The 18,341-nt window shown below is 41.9% G+C and overlaps 1 protein-coding gene across 6 annotated transcripts in view; it reads right to left on the minus strand.

Annotated features, from left to right (window-relative positions):
* Positions 1–428: 428 nt before the first annotated feature.
* CGRRF1 (cell growth regulator with ring finger domain 1) overlaps positions 429–18,341 on the minus strand; it is a 30,455-nt gene continuing 12,542 nt past the window's right edge. Inside the window, exons 5-10 of one of the 6 annotated variants that reach the window (XR_012159612.2) lie at positions 13,491–13,598; positions 11,349–11,557; positions 8,781–8,927; positions 7,420–7,538; positions 1,788–1,872; positions 429–644 (exon numbers count right to left, since the gene is read on the minus strand). Coding sequence is in view for 2 of the 6 variants with exons in the window: in XM_073350084.2 (XP_073206185.2) it covers positions 11,210–11,557; positions 13,491–13,598 (456 nt within the window). In the remaining 4 variants the exon portion in view is untranslated. Of the gene's footprint in view, positions 645–1,787; positions 6,675–7,419; positions 7,539–8,780; positions 8,928–10,048; positions 11,558–13,490; positions 13,599–18,341 lie in introns of those variants that run through there. The other 5 variants (XR_012159610.2, XR_012159609.2, XR_013636006.1 and 2 more) reach the window with 5 other exon arrangements.

Raw genomic sequence — 18,341 nt, forward strand, 5'->3', positions numbered from 1 at the left:
AGTCACTAGATCAGCACTGCCTCCTGACAATGCGGTGCATTGATTCTACTCAGTACAGAATCAATAACAGTTTACCCCGTAGGTGTTTGAGGCACGAACACTGGGGGAAGTAGTTCTGATTCTGATGTTTATGTTCCAAACTCTCTAAGTCAACTTCTGCTCTCAGTTATGCCACTGCAACACTATTGAATCAATAGGGATAGAGGGCTTAACTCAGCACTGAGTACAGTGGGGCTGCAGGGGTGTAACAGAGGGCAAGATTTGGCTTTCAGGATATTGATTTTACTCCACAGATTTTAGTGTACCTAGTACTTGGCTGCTGGACAAAATAAATAAACCCAAGCAGAAGGAGCCTGAGCACTGCACTGCATGTACATTAAAGAATTCAACAAATATTTCAAACGCAGAAGTGGAAATCTGACAAGAACTCTGTACAAATACACGAAAGTTTTAATTATTTGTCTCCCAAGGGAGCACAGCGGAAAAATATGAACCATGGACTCCATGCGCTGCTTGTGCTTCATCGTCGTAATACCATGGGCACCTCAACGGCCTCTTCCATCTCAGGGTCTTACAGTGCTTTTCAAACAGGGAACCTAAGCAGCAGGAGTCACTATCCTCCCCTCCGTGTGGCAGGGAAGGAGCTAGAAAAAGTGAGGCACAGATAAGTTAAGTGACTTACGCAAAAACACGTAGTCTGTGGCTGAACTGGGAATTGAACCTAGCACAGTGCTTTCTCCATGTCTATCTTCCCCATTAGTTAGGACTTCTAGTCAACCAATGAATGCACTAGCCTCCATTTTTCAGGAGGTTTATATTTGAGGATACGAAATCCAGTCAGGAACTCTGTTGTATGAAATGCACTTTCCAACAACTCCCTATACATCCCGCACGAAAGATCCATCTCACAGACATGCTTATGTATCCGCATGTAACATGCTATAGTTTTCAATATGACTTGCAGCTAATTAAACAAACATGAAATGTTCCCTGCCAACAAAATGGAGCCATCTGTTAAACCTATAACTCAGTCATAATAAATGGTCAATCAAAGAATCTCCCATTTCCTTATGTTGGTGCTGACAGAACTCATACAGTTATAACGTGTTGACGAATGGCAACTGGAGCTGAGAGGATACACCATCTGCTGGGTTTGTGTGCACATCTTGCATAGGAACATATTACAAGGGATAATAAACTATATTCATCCATAGTACAATGAGCTCAAGACAGAACACCTAACATCAAGAGTTCGCTCATAGTTACATAGCACAGTTTTACCAATGGCTGATCTTGGGTTCGGGGCTACTCCGATGAAGTTTTACATTTTGCCACATTTGTGGAAATACTAATCTATTGCCCTTCTGCAACACAAGTAAATAAAGTAATAATTATCACCATTATTCATAAACCATTGCACCTATCATCTGAAGGAGCTCAGGACATTTGATAAACACTAATTAATTAACCCACAATGCCCTGGTGAGATACATACCCTTATAAAAAGAAATATGGGGCTGACCCACAGTAGGAAGCCAAACCACTGCCGTGCTATTGTTATACCTATATGCTTTTTTAATCATGACTGTAGGTGTTTATGGCAATTTTTAAAACAGAAGTGTTATTGTTACATTCAAAAGAAATACCCTGGTGCATAATTGGCTGGAAACAATCAGCTCAAATGATGCATCACTATGGCCCAGATTTTCAAAGGTATTTATGTGCCTAATATGCCCAGATAGTAGGAAAAAATTTCTAATATGAGTTAAATGGAAACCATTGCTCACCTCAGATGACACTATGTGACAGCATATCTATGTACGTAGATGTGTACCATGGTGTCCATCACATCAGAACCCAGGTCTGATCTCACTAAAACCCAACATTAATAACAACATTAGTATCTGCATAATAAAATAATGAACTACAGAACCTCCTGCCTTCACTACTGGAATGGTGGACAGGGAACAGTCAACCAAATGCCAGGGCTTTCTGTTTAAACCACTTTGTATTCTGAAATTAAAATATATACTCCATACAAAAATCTATACCAAAGAACTACAGTAAAAGAATCATAAACTTGCAAAGTCAAGCCCACAAAGTCAGAAAAAACAACCTTAACGCCTCCCCATTGTGCATTATGACACAGTCCTTAACATGATCACAAGCTATTTTTTCCTGAAGGATTCCTGTCTCATTATGGGTGAAATTCAACCCCATGGAGAGAGTTGACAAAAGGTCTGGGCCCTACTTAAGTCCTCTGGAAGCCTTATTTTTTGATGATTTAAGTTTCAGAGGTGGATGAGCCTTATTCTTATTCTCTGAACAGGGCTAAATTTCACTCTCAGTGCACAAGTTGGATGAGATAGCCGTTCATGATTTATTTTTATCCTCATCGTTCAATGTGCAGCCCATATTCATAGCCTGCAATCCCTCCAAATCCACAGTGAATGAGGCAGTGAATTATTTTTCTATTATTAATGATTATTATTATTTCTGTTCTGGCAGTACCTACACGCCTCAACCGTGCATCAAGGCCTCCTGGTGCTGGGCGCTGTACAAACACAGAACAAAAAAACAGTCCCTGCTCTGACACGCTTGCAATCTAATATCAGACAAGAGATGACAAGCAAATGCACCAAAGAGAGGGAGCACATGGAGATGGTGAGGCAGTAGTTGTCAGCAGGATAGGCTGTGGTCATAATTCACCTATTCCCAAATCATTGTCAAGTGGTTGTTTTGTTAACCCCTGCCTCATGGACCATCACACGTCTATAGTGAATGAATGAGAGTTCCAGCCTGTCATAAATATAAAGGGAAGGGTAAACCCCTTTGAAATCCCTCCTGGCCAGGGGAAAGCTCCTCTCACCTGTAAAGGGTTAAGAAGCTAAAAGTAACCTCGCTGGCACCTGACCAAAATGACCAATGAGGAGACAAGATACTTTCAAAAGCTGGGAGGAGGGAGAGAAACAAAGGGTCTGTGTCTGTCTGTAGTCATCTTGGCCGGGGATAGACCAGGAATGGAGTCTTAGAACTTTTAGTAAGTAATCTAGCTAGGTATGCGTTAGATTATGATTTCTTTAAATGGCTGAGAAAAGAATTGTGCTGAATAGAATAACTATTTCTGTCTGTGTATCTTTTTTGTAACTTAAGGTTTTGCCTAGAGGAGTTCTCTATGTTTTTGAATCTAATTACTCTGTAAGATATCTACCATCCTGATTTTACAGGGGGGATTTCTTTATTTCTATTTACTTCTATTTTTTATTAAAAGTCTTCTTGTAAAAAACTGAATGCTTTTTCATTGTTCTCAGATCCAAGGGTTTGGGTCTGTGGTCACCTATGCAAATTGGTGAGGCTTTTTATCCAACATTTCCCAGGAAAGGGGGGGTGCAAGTGTTGGGAGAATTGTTCATTGTTCTTAAGATCCAAGGGTCTGGGTCTGTAGTCACCTAGGCAAATTGGTGAGGCTTTTTACCAAACCTTGTCCAGGAAGTGGGGTGCAAGGTTTTGGGAAGTATTTTGGGGGGAAGGACGCGTCCAAACAGCTCTTCCCCAGTAACCAGTATTAGTTTGGTGGTGGTAGCGGCCAGTCCAAGGATAACGGGGGTAATATTTTGTACCTTGGGGAAGTTTTGACCTAAGCTGGTAAAGATAAGCTTAGGAGGTTTTTCATGCAGGTCCCCACATCTGTACCCTAGAGTTCAGAGTGGGGGAGGAACCTTGACACAGCCTTTCACGGAATGTTTGTCTCTGCCATAAGCCCATGGTAATTCATTGGTATAAGGTTGCTCATGAGAACTGGGCTACTGATGCTTAAACAAAAGGAATAGACCTACCGGTCATACAAAACACCCCTCACAAAAATGTTCTGGACAGCTGTCTAATATGGTGATCTGCGCAATCCCTGATTAAAAGGAGCTAAGGAAAAATGGGCTCTGATACATTTATTTAAAGAGGGCGGGTATCATATTTTGAGCTTCCAACTTCAACTGTCCCCCTACATTTAAACACAAGTGTGGGCCCCAAGTGTGCCAACACTTTTGCACGCACTTAACTGTACCCAGCTGAGGAGACCCATTAAAGTCAAGCACATGCATGAGTGTTTGCAGAATTGCGGCCTTCGTGCATAGGCCTGCACCGTATGTGCCTGGTGGCAAGATGGCTATCTCCCATATCCTCTCATCATGTTTACACATAGTAGTCTGATTTTTCAAAACATCTCCAGTCAGCTCTGCTGGTAGTGACAGCAGTTTGTCTGAGGAGTCGGAGCTGAATGTGGGTATGCTGCAGGCAGATGGGCTTGGTGAAACAAGACGCTGATCTCTCCTGAGGCACTGTTCAACTGAATGCTTGAGGCCTTGGGCCCAGCTGTTCCCAAAGGGCTGAGAAATCTGCACAGGCTGGGAAATCACTCATGTAACAGCCCCTTTGTGCCAGCAATTCTCTTGGGAAGCTTGGCCCACTAGATCTTGGTAAACAAATGAGGGTGGCACCAAGCACAATCAGTGCTTTCTTAATTAATTATTAGTTAAATGCTGGTAACGTGCTTGGCACTGTACGAGACAGAGAACGAAGGCCATCCCTGCTGCAAAGTGGTTATAATCTAAGGGGGAAATTCCATAGGAGCTCCCAGACTGGATCACTCACATAACCTATCCAGTTGCTGGTCTCTGATGGCAGTCAACAGCAGATGCATCAGAAGGCAGCTGTGAGATAACCTGTCCTCCACTCAGGTTCTTCAGCTCTTTAATAGATATTGTCTTAAGTCCTGAAGCAGGAGGCTTAATACACCTTCCAAAATCTGTGTTATCATGAATTATTATAACTGGATATTCTTGATATTCATATAATTATCCAGTCTTTCTGAATCCTGTTAAGTTCTTGGCCTCAATGGGATATTGTGGCAGTGAGTTCCACAGTCTAATTATGTGTTGCGTTCCCCTTTTTTTCAAAAAAGGATTTTTTTTCATGATAAATTGTTAACATTGTCCAAAATTTTCATTTTGTGTGAAAATGTTTGTATATTTTATTCAAAAATATTCTTCAACTGGTTATTGGGGAGTTTGTTTGTTTGATTGTTTAATAAAAACTGGGCTCAGGTCCTGAAAAAATGCCAAACACCATTTTGATAAAAAAATGTGGAAAAAAGTTTGATTAAAAGAAATCCCTGCAAAATTTCAAATATGTGAATAATTTGTCTATTCTGAATCCTTTCAAATTAAATCATTGTTGAAATTTGACACTTTTGTTGTAAAACTAGTTTTTAGTTTTCAACCAGTTCTACTTATGGTATGCGTAGGTCTGCACAGAGGAGCAGGCTAAGTGTCCGAATGTGACCCAATGGAAATAAGAAGACAAGACTCACTGAGGAGCCCAGAGGAACAAATAATTTTGAGTGACATTTTTCTGTTTCATGAATGTCTGGTAGAAGTGAGGGTTAAAGAGGGTCTTGGCTGTGAACAGATTAACTAGATTAGCAACTGGGATAAGAAGGCCACTTTATGCTTAGGAAGCAGCATGCAGATGGGAGATAGAGTCAAGATTGTTAAATCCTGTTCTGCAGGGACCTCTCACAGAGTCTGTAGCGAAGCTGGATATATTAAATTAGGACTCACTCCTGTTTCAAGAATATTGCCAAGAATAAAGTCTCTTTGCACTCTTTGCTGTTTTTCTGTTACTCCTCAACAGAGCTGCATAAGTGGTGGCTGGCACTTCTGCTTGACAACAGGCCCAGAAGCTCAGTACAAACAGCAAACTGGGCAATGCCCTGCTGGATTGCCTCACAAATAAGACCTGATGCTCACATGTGTAAGCCTCCAAGGGCTGCCTACATTGGTACCCATGCGTTCAGCTCAAATTGTGCATCACATGTTGTTCGCCCTACGGATAGGTCGTAAACAGTAACGTATTTATACACCCCCATTCATGGTAAATGCTGCCTCTCCAATACCCAAACTCAGCTGTCCCTCAGCTACTCTCCATGGCACATTCCTTGCACCAGATGGAAATACACAGAAACAAGCCCATGGAACCAAAGCCTGGGTTATCCACTCACTGCGGCAGACAGATGATGGGGTTGGATGCTGGCCAATGATAGGATGTCTGATGGCCTTCCACATGTATTCAAAATAAATGGGGACATTTCTCCTCCCTGGGCAGCACAGGGGTTGTTGTTATATATCCATTAAGTTGTTTGTTTTTTTCCCCCTAACTATATTCTTGACCATCTTCTCGAGGAAAGTAAAAGGCTGAGGGCATTATAAACAGGACACGTTTGATCAATCTAATTGGAAAAGCCCTGGCTGGCGATTACTTCATTTTAAATTCTCAGCCTGAGTTGTAAGGCATCAGCCAGTCTTAGGACTTGTTAATAGACAGCTTTATCTGTATCTGTTTAGAAACTGACCTAATTAAAGTACTACAACCCCCTCCTTAGTGTGGATGCAGTTATGTCGCTGTAAAGGTGCCTACAGTAGCATAGATTATTCCCATAAATGTTCAGGAACAAACGGTTACCTACTTTTGTAACATGTTCTTTGAGATGTGTTGCACGTGTCCATTCTGATTTAGGTGTGCGAGCGCCCTGAGCACAGCTGTCGGAGATGTTTCCCTTAGTGGTATCCGTTGGACATGTGCAAGCACTTGAAGAAGAATAAGCTATAAGGGAATAAGCACTTGTACACTGGTATAACTGCATTCTCTAGAGGGGGTTATAGTTTTAACTATACTGATTTGTAAAGTGACAAAGTTAAAGTAATACAAAACCACTGTGTAAACCAGCCCTTATACTGCAGGGAGGAATCGCTCATGTGTGGTCTGATGTACAGGGCACTAGAGTGGGACTCAGGATGCCTGGGTTCTCCTCCAAGAGCTGGTACTGACCATGGGCGGCACATGGCATAGGTAGGTGAAGGCCGTGCCTCCCCAAAGAGCCTGGTGTGGCCCGGCCCACGCTCTGCCCGGAAGGCCCCCTCCTGCTTGCCCTAATGCCCTTCCCTTTTGGCCCCAGCCCAGGCAGGCTGGTCACTCGTCTTCAGGGAAGCGTGCTGGGGCTGGGGCCAGGTTAGGGAGGCCGTGGCTGGCCTGTGGCTGGGACTTGGGGTTGCTGGGGCCTCCAAATGCTGAGGGGCCCCCGGACGCTGGGGCTGCCCACTCTGCGCTAGGGGTGGGGGCTGTGCACCACCCACCCAGCGCTTGGGGGGCTGTGTGCTGCCCGCCTGGTGCTTGGGGACTGGGGGGGCTGTGTGCTGCTTCTCTGGCACTCTAGGGCCGGGGGCCGGACGTCACCCAGCCTGGCGAGCCGGGGCGGGGAGAGGCTTGCAGCCAAAGGGAGGGGAGGGGGCTAGCCTCCCTGAGCCAGCAGGTCACCCGCCGCCCATGGTACTGACCTACTATGCGTCCTTAAGCAAATCAGCTCACCTCTCTACACCTGTATTTGTATTTGTCTATGTAGATTGCTAGCTGTTCCGAGCTGGTTATGTGTATTCACAGCACGCAGCACAATGGGGCCAGATCTCAGCTGGTGTCTCTAGATGTGTCTGTAAAATAAATAAATAAATAAATAAATGGCCCCTGAATCAAGGAAGAAAAACTACCGGTATAATCAGGCAGTAAGGGGCTGAGGGGAAACACTTCTTGTGAAAAAAACAAGGAGTCCGGTGGCACCTTAAAAACTAACAGATTTATTTGGACATAAGCTTTTGTGGGTAAAAAAACCCACTTCTTCAGATGCATGTCCAAAAAGCTTATGCCCAAATAAATCTGTTAGTCTTTAAGGTGCCACGGGACTCCTTGTTGTTTTTGTGGATACAGACTAACATGGCTACCCCCTGAAACTTCTTGTGAAGATATTCAATTTGGTAGACCAAGATCCTTGTCACAATGATGAGACTTGAACAGAGTGGGAGGTAACTGGGAAATATCCCTGTGTGTTATTCTTGTCTGAGGTAGACACAGATGTTCCTTCACCAGTCAGAGGAAGTCCAGTCAAAATACTTAATGGGGAGAAACCCCAGCTGCAAACCCAGTGCCATTTCAGAGCTCTGACCTCATCCCGAGGCTGAAAGGAACAGCTCTCAAATCAGGAAAGTGGGTTTCAGAAACTTCTTTCTGGGACTCCAAGAGTGGGACTTGTAGAAGGACATGAAATGTCATCATGGACAGAGGAAGAGTTTGGTTCAAACTGTTTCTGTAACAGCTTTGAAACGCGCCACTTCGGCTCATGCCAGAAATAGGTATCTGGGATGGGATTTCCTCAAGTGCTCAGTGGTAGCCGAACTCTGCTCTCATTGAAGTCACAGAGAGATTTATCATTAGCTTCAATGGGAGCAGTTAGTCCACATTGCTGAGGACTTTGGGAGATCCAGCCCCTAATGTTATATGGCCTGGTACTACATGCCCATGAAAAAAGCCAGTGGACACGGGAAAATGAAGTTAAACTGTCTGAAGGGGCAGGTGTCTAGGGGCCTCTTGAGCAAAATGGTTTCCTGGAACAGGCTGGAGGGGAAAATCCCCAAATTGCACTGAGTTCCAGGAAAATCAGGGGCTAGTCCTGGGAATCTTGGGACTTCCGCATAAAGAGTCCACCCAGCTATGTTGTTCTGCAGGCCCCCAGACTCCTGACCACAAAACAGCATCAGGAACCAGGATGACATTGGGTAGTGGCAGCTGCAAAGTAGAGTGATGCTGGGGGAATCCCTCATTAACTGTGCTGTGAAATTCCACTCAAGAATCTGTGGGGTCTAGAGGGGAACATGCTGGGGACAGCCACTGCTCCATGCCTGAAAACTGCACGGTCCCAGCTTCGTGAAGCAGATTCAGGCGGCCACCTGCAGACTCAGTGAAGTGCGGGAACATGCCGCGTAGTTCTACTCCTTCCTTTCCATGAGGTTAATGCCATCATTCCATCCCTTTTACTCCCCCGTAGGCTGTATAATAGAAAGGAACATGAGGCCCATAGGATTTATGATGTCCATTACTTGAGAGCTTGGGGCGCTTTCTCATTATGTATTACCATATCAGCCATCTGTGATTATCTGTAAATGCTGAACTATTACCACTTTAAAATATGCTCTGGTCTGATCGATGTAAAACCCTGGTGGGTGGCCATCATCTGGCCAGAGACTGCATAAGATCACGTCATCACTGCTTCTGAGAGCATCTGTAATGCAGGGCACAGGAGGCTCAATGTTCAAAGGGGGTAACCCTGCTCAGGGAATCGCAGACAAGTGGCTCTGAGGCACTGCAACTTTGTCTCTGGGAGTGCACCTGTGTGGTGAGGGATGTTCTCATACTCAATACACAGTTAAATTCGAAATAATAATACTTAGCATCCAGCCAGCACTCTCTACTTTCAAAAGCTCTTTGCAAACATTATTCAATCCTCACAACACCCATGGCTGTTATCTCTGTTTGATACATGGTGCAAGTGATGCTCCCTTAAAGTTACCAAGGGAGTGAGGGGGGAGCTGAGATTAGAATTCTAGAGGCAATCCCAATACTCACTTTAATAAACCATGCCACTTCCTAATAAATCACTGGTGGCCTAGTGCATTGTCTATCAAACACCCCCCTTCCTCCCGAAGACCACCCATGGCTTCTTGGCATGACTTTCCAGCACCCATAATCCATTCCGATCATGAAGGTTTTTGCATTTGGAGTCATGGCAAGAAACTGCAGATAATTTAGGGCTCTGGACTGGGGATTCCTTCTGCGCACAGTGCTCAGCTCCAGGGCAGCACCGGTAGAAGAGGCTGTGGGAGATGCCTCTTGAAGCCATGCTTTCTCTCTACAGAGTGAGTGCTGTGTGGAGGGAAGGGGGAGGCCTGAGAAACTGCTCTGAGAATGGAGCGGCTGGTGGAGCAGTGGCAGAACAAGGAGGAGGGAGCAAATGGCTCCTTCTCTCCAAGCCCCTGTCTCCCTTGTGTGGGTGGGAGTTTGCTATTTTTACTTTGGTGTCTCATCCCACCAGATGAGAAGTCTTGGCCTAGAAGTTACATCACCCTGAATTACATTAGCCCCTTCCCGTATTAAGAAGTGAACAGAATCATTTCTCTTCTCAACACCCATTTTTATTTTTATTTTATTTTACTTTTTGAAAGAAGACAACTGTGTTTTCTGCTGTCTTTCAGCTCTTTTTCTTACTAGTGATATGAGGGAAGTGATATGATTAGCCTGTTCTCATCCACGCAGAGGTAATGAAAGATATGGGAGAGATGGCAACCCCACACACTAGGCTGTCCATGCTATGGAACATGACATGCTGCCAAACTAATGTCATCTGCAAAATAATTAGTCTCTTCTCCTTGCAAAAGTTAGCCCTTCATCATCCATAGCTGTCACACTAACAAGAATTAAAGTCCTATAAGTGCAGTATGAAACTCTATACACAGTGGGCACACTTAGATGTTCTATTTGCTTAATAGTCAGTAGGGGCCTGAACTAAAACTCACTAACATCAATGGGAATATTTCCAATCACTTCAAGGGGCTTTGGATCAGGCCCCGTGCACACAGAAAATCTCTTCCAAAGCAGTAGAAACAAAATACAATTACAAGAGGTCCAGAGCCACTAATGACCTGAATATCCTTAACTCCCAGTAACTTGAACAGGAGTTGAGCAGCCCAGCACTTTCCATGGCCAAGTCCATCAGATACAAAATAAATACATACTGATTTATACCCAAACTAAGAACAGATTCTTAAATATTTGGTTTCCTTCATTTTTCATTCTTTAAAGTGCTAAATATCTAAAGTATACAGGATTAAAATGATATTTTCTTCTAACTTCACATTTAAAAGCCTATATATATATATATATATATATATATATATATATATATATATATATATGTGAAAAGTATTTTTCAGTTTCAGTTATATGTAAGCCTTTGTTCTTTTCTTTTTAATGTTTAGCTCACCTAAATCTATGTGTCAAAATAATCTCTAATACTTCATGAACATCCAGTAAGCAGTTATCAAAAAACTCATTCTTCATACATCTCCTACAGACTTCTTCTGTCCATATTACCAGTGTATATGCAGTGTTCTAGCAATTGTATGCAGTATGGATGTGAAAAGGATGCTTAAATTGGTCTAGTAACTACCAGCAAAACCATAAAGTTACACTGCAGATCTTTCCATGGACAGAAAATGCTTTAGGCTCTACATCACGCATTTGAGAGTATAACTTGATCATTCTTGGTTTTCCACTATAAGTCTGCTCCGTGGGGAGCATCCTGGAAACTGTGTTCGGGTTCATTTTTATCTTGCTCCTTTTTACTGCAAAGTGGAAAAGATTCTTGAACAAACTGCCTACACATTGGACACTGTTGAAAATATTTCACACACCCATCGCACAGACACGTATGCCTGCAAGGCAGGAGGACCCAGTTCACTGTTCCATTCTGGCAGACGACACAGTCTTTACTGTTTTCCTCATGTAATTCTGATTCAACTTCGGCCAGTCCAACCTTTTCCAGCAAGCTTTTGTCAGTGCTGCTGTCTCCAGAGGCATTGCTCGAGGGCGGGACACTGCTGCTTGCAGACATAAAGAGTTGCTATGGACAAAACACACACAAACAAGTTTCAGCAGAATTCAGTAACTGCACATTGTCTTTATATTCTAATGTGATCTACAATAGATCAAAGGCGAACTAATGGGGCCTTTCTTCTCTCTACACACATGCTTCCTATTAAGTTCAACACAAGTTCAAATTCAGCCTTGGAGTGACGGGACACAACTCCCTTGACTTCAGTTATGGATATTTGGGGAAGATAAAGAGGTGCAGAAACACTAAGGGGAAAATTAGAGATAAGGGACCAGATCCCCAGCTGCCACAAATCAGCATACTTCACTGACTTCAGTGGAGCTATACAGGTTTACAATGGATGAGGTTCTGGTCAAGGCTTTGTACTTTCTAGCATGCTGTTCCATAGGCCTGGAGTTATGTCCCTAACCTCTTCTACCAAGCACATACTCTCTCTGCCTTCAAATCCACCACATTTTATCATCTCTTGTGCTTTCCTGTCTTATTTTATCTAGACTGCAAGTTCTTCAGGGCAGGGGAATGAGTCTTTCATGTTTGCAAAGGATCTGTGTTTACGAAGAACTACCTAACACTTATGATACTATATAAACATTGTGTGTAAAACAACAGCATTACTGACATATGTCAAAGATATAATTCCTAGGCACTGGAAAAGGAACACCTGACTCATTAAGAGAATGAGTAACACTGAAGTCTACATTAAACTTCCTAAAGTGTTCAATTGCAAGGGGAAATAGAACTTTTTGAAGATATCTGGCTATTGACTTATCTGCATGGAAACCTGCTCTTATATTCTATTTAAAAAAGCAGTTGGGATACCATATACACCAGATTTCAGAGTAGCAGCCATGTTAGTCTGTATTCACAAAAAGAAAAGGAGTACTAGTGGCACCTTAGAGACCCCCGCTCTCCTGCTGGTAATAGCTCATCTTAAGTGATCACTCTCCTTACAGTGTGTACGATAACACCCATTTTTTCATGTTCTGTGTGTATATAAATCTCCTCACTGTATTTTCCACTGAATGCATCCGATGAAGTGAGCTGTAGCTCATGAAAGCTCATGCTCAAATAAATTTGTTAGTCTCTACGGTGCCACTAGTACTCCTTTTCTTTTTGCATATACACAGAGAGTGTATATCTGTGTATATAAACACACATTTGTACATACAATTCAAAACTGTAGCAATTATGCAGATCCATTATTGTTTATTGCCAACAGTATGTTTGATGTGGTAACAATTCCCCCAAATAAAGCATATGGGAATTTTTTAGGGTGGGTTATGTGAAGCAAATATCTACCACACAAATTGCTGGACTTATTGAGACAAATCTATTCGTGGCTTAAACTTCAAGTCAACTGAGTTCCATCAAGGAATGAATTTGGCCCATTCTTTATAATTCATGGATACTGTATAGACATTATCTGTGTATTAAGTATATTATATTTTACTGTTATACTATAAAAACAAAGGCTTTAGAAGTGATCATAACAAGTTATGTTTGCTTTCAGCATACTGAATTTATGCTGCTCACTGGGCCTGATCCAAAGTCATGGAAGTCAACAGAAGCACTTTCATTGACTTCAATGGGCTTTGCATCAGGCCCATTCTGAATACTCTATAATATTTGCAGCTATTATTCCTATCTATCTGTTACTGCCACTTTGATAAATCAGGAGGGCCTGGGGTTGCCTGGAATATAAATATATAACAATAAGGGATTTCTGTAGGAGAGTTCAGATATTTCCAGATACGAACGTAGGCTGCATTGTAAGTCTGCATGGAACTAATTTAGTGACAAGATAAATTTAACCATCATCCAGTTCCTTGCATAATAACAGACTGAAAAAGCCAGATACTGTACCAATTTAGGGTAACTGTAGTCTACACAAACGAAATGAATATTGCAGTCAGAGTGAAGTAAGACTCAGAATACAGCTTACCTTAAGGTCATGGAATTGACCTTGGGCCAGAAGTAGATACTGATATAATATTCTGCAGGAAAGTCTGTAACTCTCATCGGGAATATGAATTACGGACACCATTGAAATCTAAAAACAGAAGTTTTCTTTAGCACTCTCCCCTTTCATGTGTATGGCTTGTTGATTTATATACATGCAGTGACATGTACATCACATACAAATAACAGGGAGTCTATTAAGAGATTAGACAAGGTAAAACAAGTATATGGTTCAGTTTATTTCTCTTCATAGCCTGTTTGTCTTGTTTCTAAGGGCTGCTTACGGTACTGTCCCATATAGCTGTTGAACATGTGATCAAACAGACCAATCCAAGCATCAGATTCTACAGCCACTCTGTGCTGCGTAACTTCTTCTGTGGCTAATCCACAGAGATTATCCTACTACTGCTCCCAGCTAATGGACTTGGGCCCCAACCAGAAAAACACTTAAGCACACGTAGTCAAAGGTAGGCAAATGCTTAAATACCTTTCAGAGTAACAGCCGTGTTAGTCTGTATTCGCAAAAAGAGAAGGAGTACTTGTGGCACCTTAGAGACTAACCAATTTATTTGAGCATAAGCTTTTGTGTGAGCTGTAGCTCACGAAAGCTTATGCTCAAATAAATTGGTTAGTCTCTAAAGTGCCACAAGTACTCCTTTTCTTAAATACCTTGCTTAACTCGGGACTTAAGTGATGATTATAACCCCTTTGGGACAGAGGCTGTCTTTAAGTTCTGTGTCTGTACAGCACCTAGCACAATGGGGTCTTGGTCCATGACTAGAGCTCCTAGATGCTACGATAATACATTACTATTTACTATTGTATGTGCCCCATGCTGGACCTCTGCACAGCAATGAATTTCATCCAGAGAGAGCATGACTGAAATTGTGACTGGCTCTTGCACAGTGGCACACAAAGAGGGGGAGAGGGAGGGAAACTCCTTGAGTATCCAGTAAAAGCCAATCACAATCTGGCCTTAAAGAACCGTATATAGTACAAGTCCAATACGACTTTCTCTTCTGTGGCTGGATTCTATCCTGCCCTGGACAATAGCAGCAACCTTTCAGCTAAGTTCTGATTGCAGAATGTCTGTTACTGATGATGTACAGGGAGAACACCTCCACTGACACTTTCCTATTTGTGTTCTCCCTGCTACCACAAAACACTTAGATGTTGGTTTTCAGATTCCAGATGGCACTTAGAGGTATCATCATTCAGCCTGTAAACAGAGCAAATACTGGACATAAAAGTCACTGAGAAGGACAAGATATGGAACCACAGAATGATTTTTACAGTCACTTTGCTGACAATAATAGTATTTTATGCTTCTGTATTGTTTTCGAGCCAAGAAAACAACCAGCCAACCAACCAACCATAACTGATTGTAAAGAAGAGAGAGAAGCCCAATATAATTGCAAATTCCAAGGCTCTCGGAAGAAAAAGGAATCTATAAGATGTTTTTTGTTTGAAGTTATTTAACAAGCTTGGGGATCAGACATGCACTTAGGATACCTCTAGTTAGCTAATGCAAATATAAAGCATGCAGAGATTAAATGAATTAAACATATGTATTTATACTAATTACATTTACTATCCCCCAGGGCCAACTAGAGCCTCATTTTTTTAATCACAGTACATTTTACATCTTAATAGTGATCCATTTGTTTAGTTTTGGCATCAAGATGCCCCTAATTCTCAGAATGACAGATTTGGTATTAGATAACAATAATTTAAGAGCCAACAGTCTCAGTTCTATTCGTGCAATTACACTGTGTCGATTTGCAATAAGCAATGATTATTACATAGATCCCCGCTTAATAAATGGGACCTGGTCTACAGCTGCATTATCAAAACTCCCAAAGCTATGTTTTAGTTCACAAGAAAAAAATATATAATAGAACAATAGAATATATTGGGTAGTATCCCTTAAAACAGTTTGCAACCCCTCTATGGGTATCTATACACTGCAATTAAAAATCTATAGCTGGCCCACGTCAGCTGACTCAGGCTCGTGGGACTTGGGCTGTAGGGCTGTTTCACTGCAGTGTAGACTTCCGGGCTCTGACTCAGCCTCACCTCTGGGACCCTCCCACCTTGCAGGGTCCTAAAGCCTGGCCTCCAGCCTGAGTCCAAGGACCCTGTGAGGTGGCAGGGTCCCAGAGCTGAGGCTGCAGTCTGAGCCCAGAAGTCTACACTGCAATGAAACAGCTCCACAGCCCAAGTCCCGCGAGCCTGAGTCAGCTGGCACGGGCCAGCAGTGGGTGTCTAACTGCAGTGTAGACATACTGTTAGGGTTCTCACTATCCTCCATGTTCCAGAAGCTGCTAAAAAACCCAGGAGAAGCAGCAATGTATATAGATTCACAGAGTTTAAGACCAGAAGGGACCATTAGATCTGACTTCCTGGATACTACAGGCTGTTAAATTTCACCTAGTTACTGAGCCCAATAACTTGTTTGACTAAAGCATAATGTGCATTTGGCTTAATCATATTTTCCAGAAAGGCAACCAGTCTTGAAGATGTTAAGATATAGAAAATCCACCACTCCCCTTAGTGGATTTAACAATCACCTTAACTTTTGTACTTAATTTCTAATTTAAATTTCTCTGGCTTCAGTTTTCTAGACATTGGTTCTTGTTCTGCTTTCTCCACTACATTAAGAGCATTTTAACCCTTGGTATTTTTCTCCCCACTCAGTACTCACACACTGTAATCAAACCAACTCTCAGTCAGTTTCATTTTATCAGAAAGATTGAGCTCTTTAAGCCTCTCTCAAATGCATTTTCTCCAGATCTCAAATCATTCCTGTGGCTCTTTTCTGCACCCTCTCCAATTTTTCAACTTCCTTTTTAAAACGTGGACACAGTTATTGGTCTCACCAATGCAGTATACAGAGGTAAAAATCATCAACTTACGCGTAATTCACTACTCCCGTGTTTATACATCCAAGGATCGCATTAGTCTGTCTTGTCATGGCATGGCTCTGGGAGCTCATGTTAAGTTGCTTACCCACTGTAAACCCTAAATCCTTTTCAGAGTCACTGCTTTCCACTAGGCATGAGCTGCACTCCTTATCTGTTGATGTAAGACTTTGCATGTGGCTGTATTTAAACACATTTTGTTTGAATGGGCTGAGCTTACCAAACAATCCAGACTGCTCTGTATGATTCCCCTGCCCTCATTGTTATTTATCGTTTATTTATTGTGTGATATTTTGATTAACTAACATGTCACGTCATTTATAGTCATTGTATGTTGAATAGATTTAAGTGTAGAATTATCGAAGTATAAAGTTGACCAGTAGTCAGAAGGGATAAGTATGTATTAGGTACCTAAGTAAGTAGGATTGAAATGCAAAGCCTACAGGCTGAGGCCTATAAAATGTCAGCTTAGCCATACTAGGCCAGAGGCTTAAGAAATGCTTGACATAGGATAGTGACCAAAGAATAACACCATGCCACAAGATTACGGGAAAAGATGTGCCAAGAGTGGTATAACACTGTTGCCAAAAAAAAAAAAAAAAGCGAACATCATTCTGGGATGTATTAGCTGGAGTGTTGTAAGCAAGACACAAGAAGTAATTCTTCCGCTCTACTCTGCGCCTCAACTGGAGTTATTGTGTCCAGTTCCGGACACCACATTTCAGGAAAGATGTGAACAAATTGGAGAAAGTCCACAGAAGAGTAACAGAAATGATTAGAGGTCTAGAAAACATGACCTATGAGGGAAGACTGAAAAAACTGGGTTTGTTAATCTGGAGAAGACACGATAAGTTTTCAAGTACATAAAAGATTGTTACAAGGAGGAGGGAGAAAAATTGTTCTCCTTAAACACTGAGGATAGGACAAGAAGCAACGGGCTTAAATTACAGTAAGGGCGATTTAGACTGGACATCAGAAAAAACTTCCTATCAGGGTAGTTAGACACTGGAATAAATTGCCTAGGGAGGTTGTGGAATCTCCACCATTGGGGATTTTTAAGAGCAGGTTGGACAAACACCTGTCAGAGATGGTCTAGATAATACTTAGTACTACCATGAGTGCAGGGGACTAGGCTAGATGCCCCTCAAGGTCCCCACCCTGCCTATGATTCTATGAATTTCAGGCCATTGCTACACACCAGGACTTGGTAAGTAATAAAGTGTAACAGCACAGGAATTACAAGCTGTATCATCGTTATATAGGATTCTCCCTCCTGGATCTTGTCTACACTGAGAACATATTAACTAATGTGTTTAAATTAACACTACCTATTATAAATTAAACTATTGTAGACAATATCAGTGGCATTCAAAATTGGGTCAGGTCATGGTCAACCCACTGTGGTCTTTGGTGGTCTTTTAAACATTTGGTGGTGTTTTAAATAATAAACATATTTAAATGTATTAGCTGACATTTCTGATAAATACATTTAATTTTCTCCACATAGATGAGACCTTTGAGGCATGAAAACTCATGATTCCTACAATCCCATGCTCAATTAAAAAAAACACACATTATTTATGTACCAACAAATGCCAGTTGTGTGACAGCTATTAAAAAAAAACAAGCATGTGTTTGCAGGGGAATATACCAGAGGTTTACCTTGGATTTATTGTAAGACTTAAATATATAATTGTTTCCTTAAGATTTTTACATATCAAAAATGTTTTTGATTAAGAATATTTCAGCATTTACCATTTTCATTTAGTGGTTATATTTTTGAAGTTTTGCAACAAAGTTAGAGTTAATCCTTCCATTTGGACCATGAAAAAGTCTAGAATCTGTTTCTGCTTTTAATGTACAAGTGGATTCTGCTTCTGCTGCTTTGGCCAGTTGAAGGGTGTTTGACAATG

This window comes from Lepidochelys kempii, chromosome 6 (genome assembly GCF_965140285.1).
Source record: "Lepidochelys kempii isolate rLepKem1 chromosome 6, rLepKem1.hap1, whole genome shotgun sequence".
NCBI classification, from domain to species: domain Eukaryota; kingdom Metazoa; phylum Chordata; order Testudines; family Cheloniidae; genus Lepidochelys; species Lepidochelys kempii.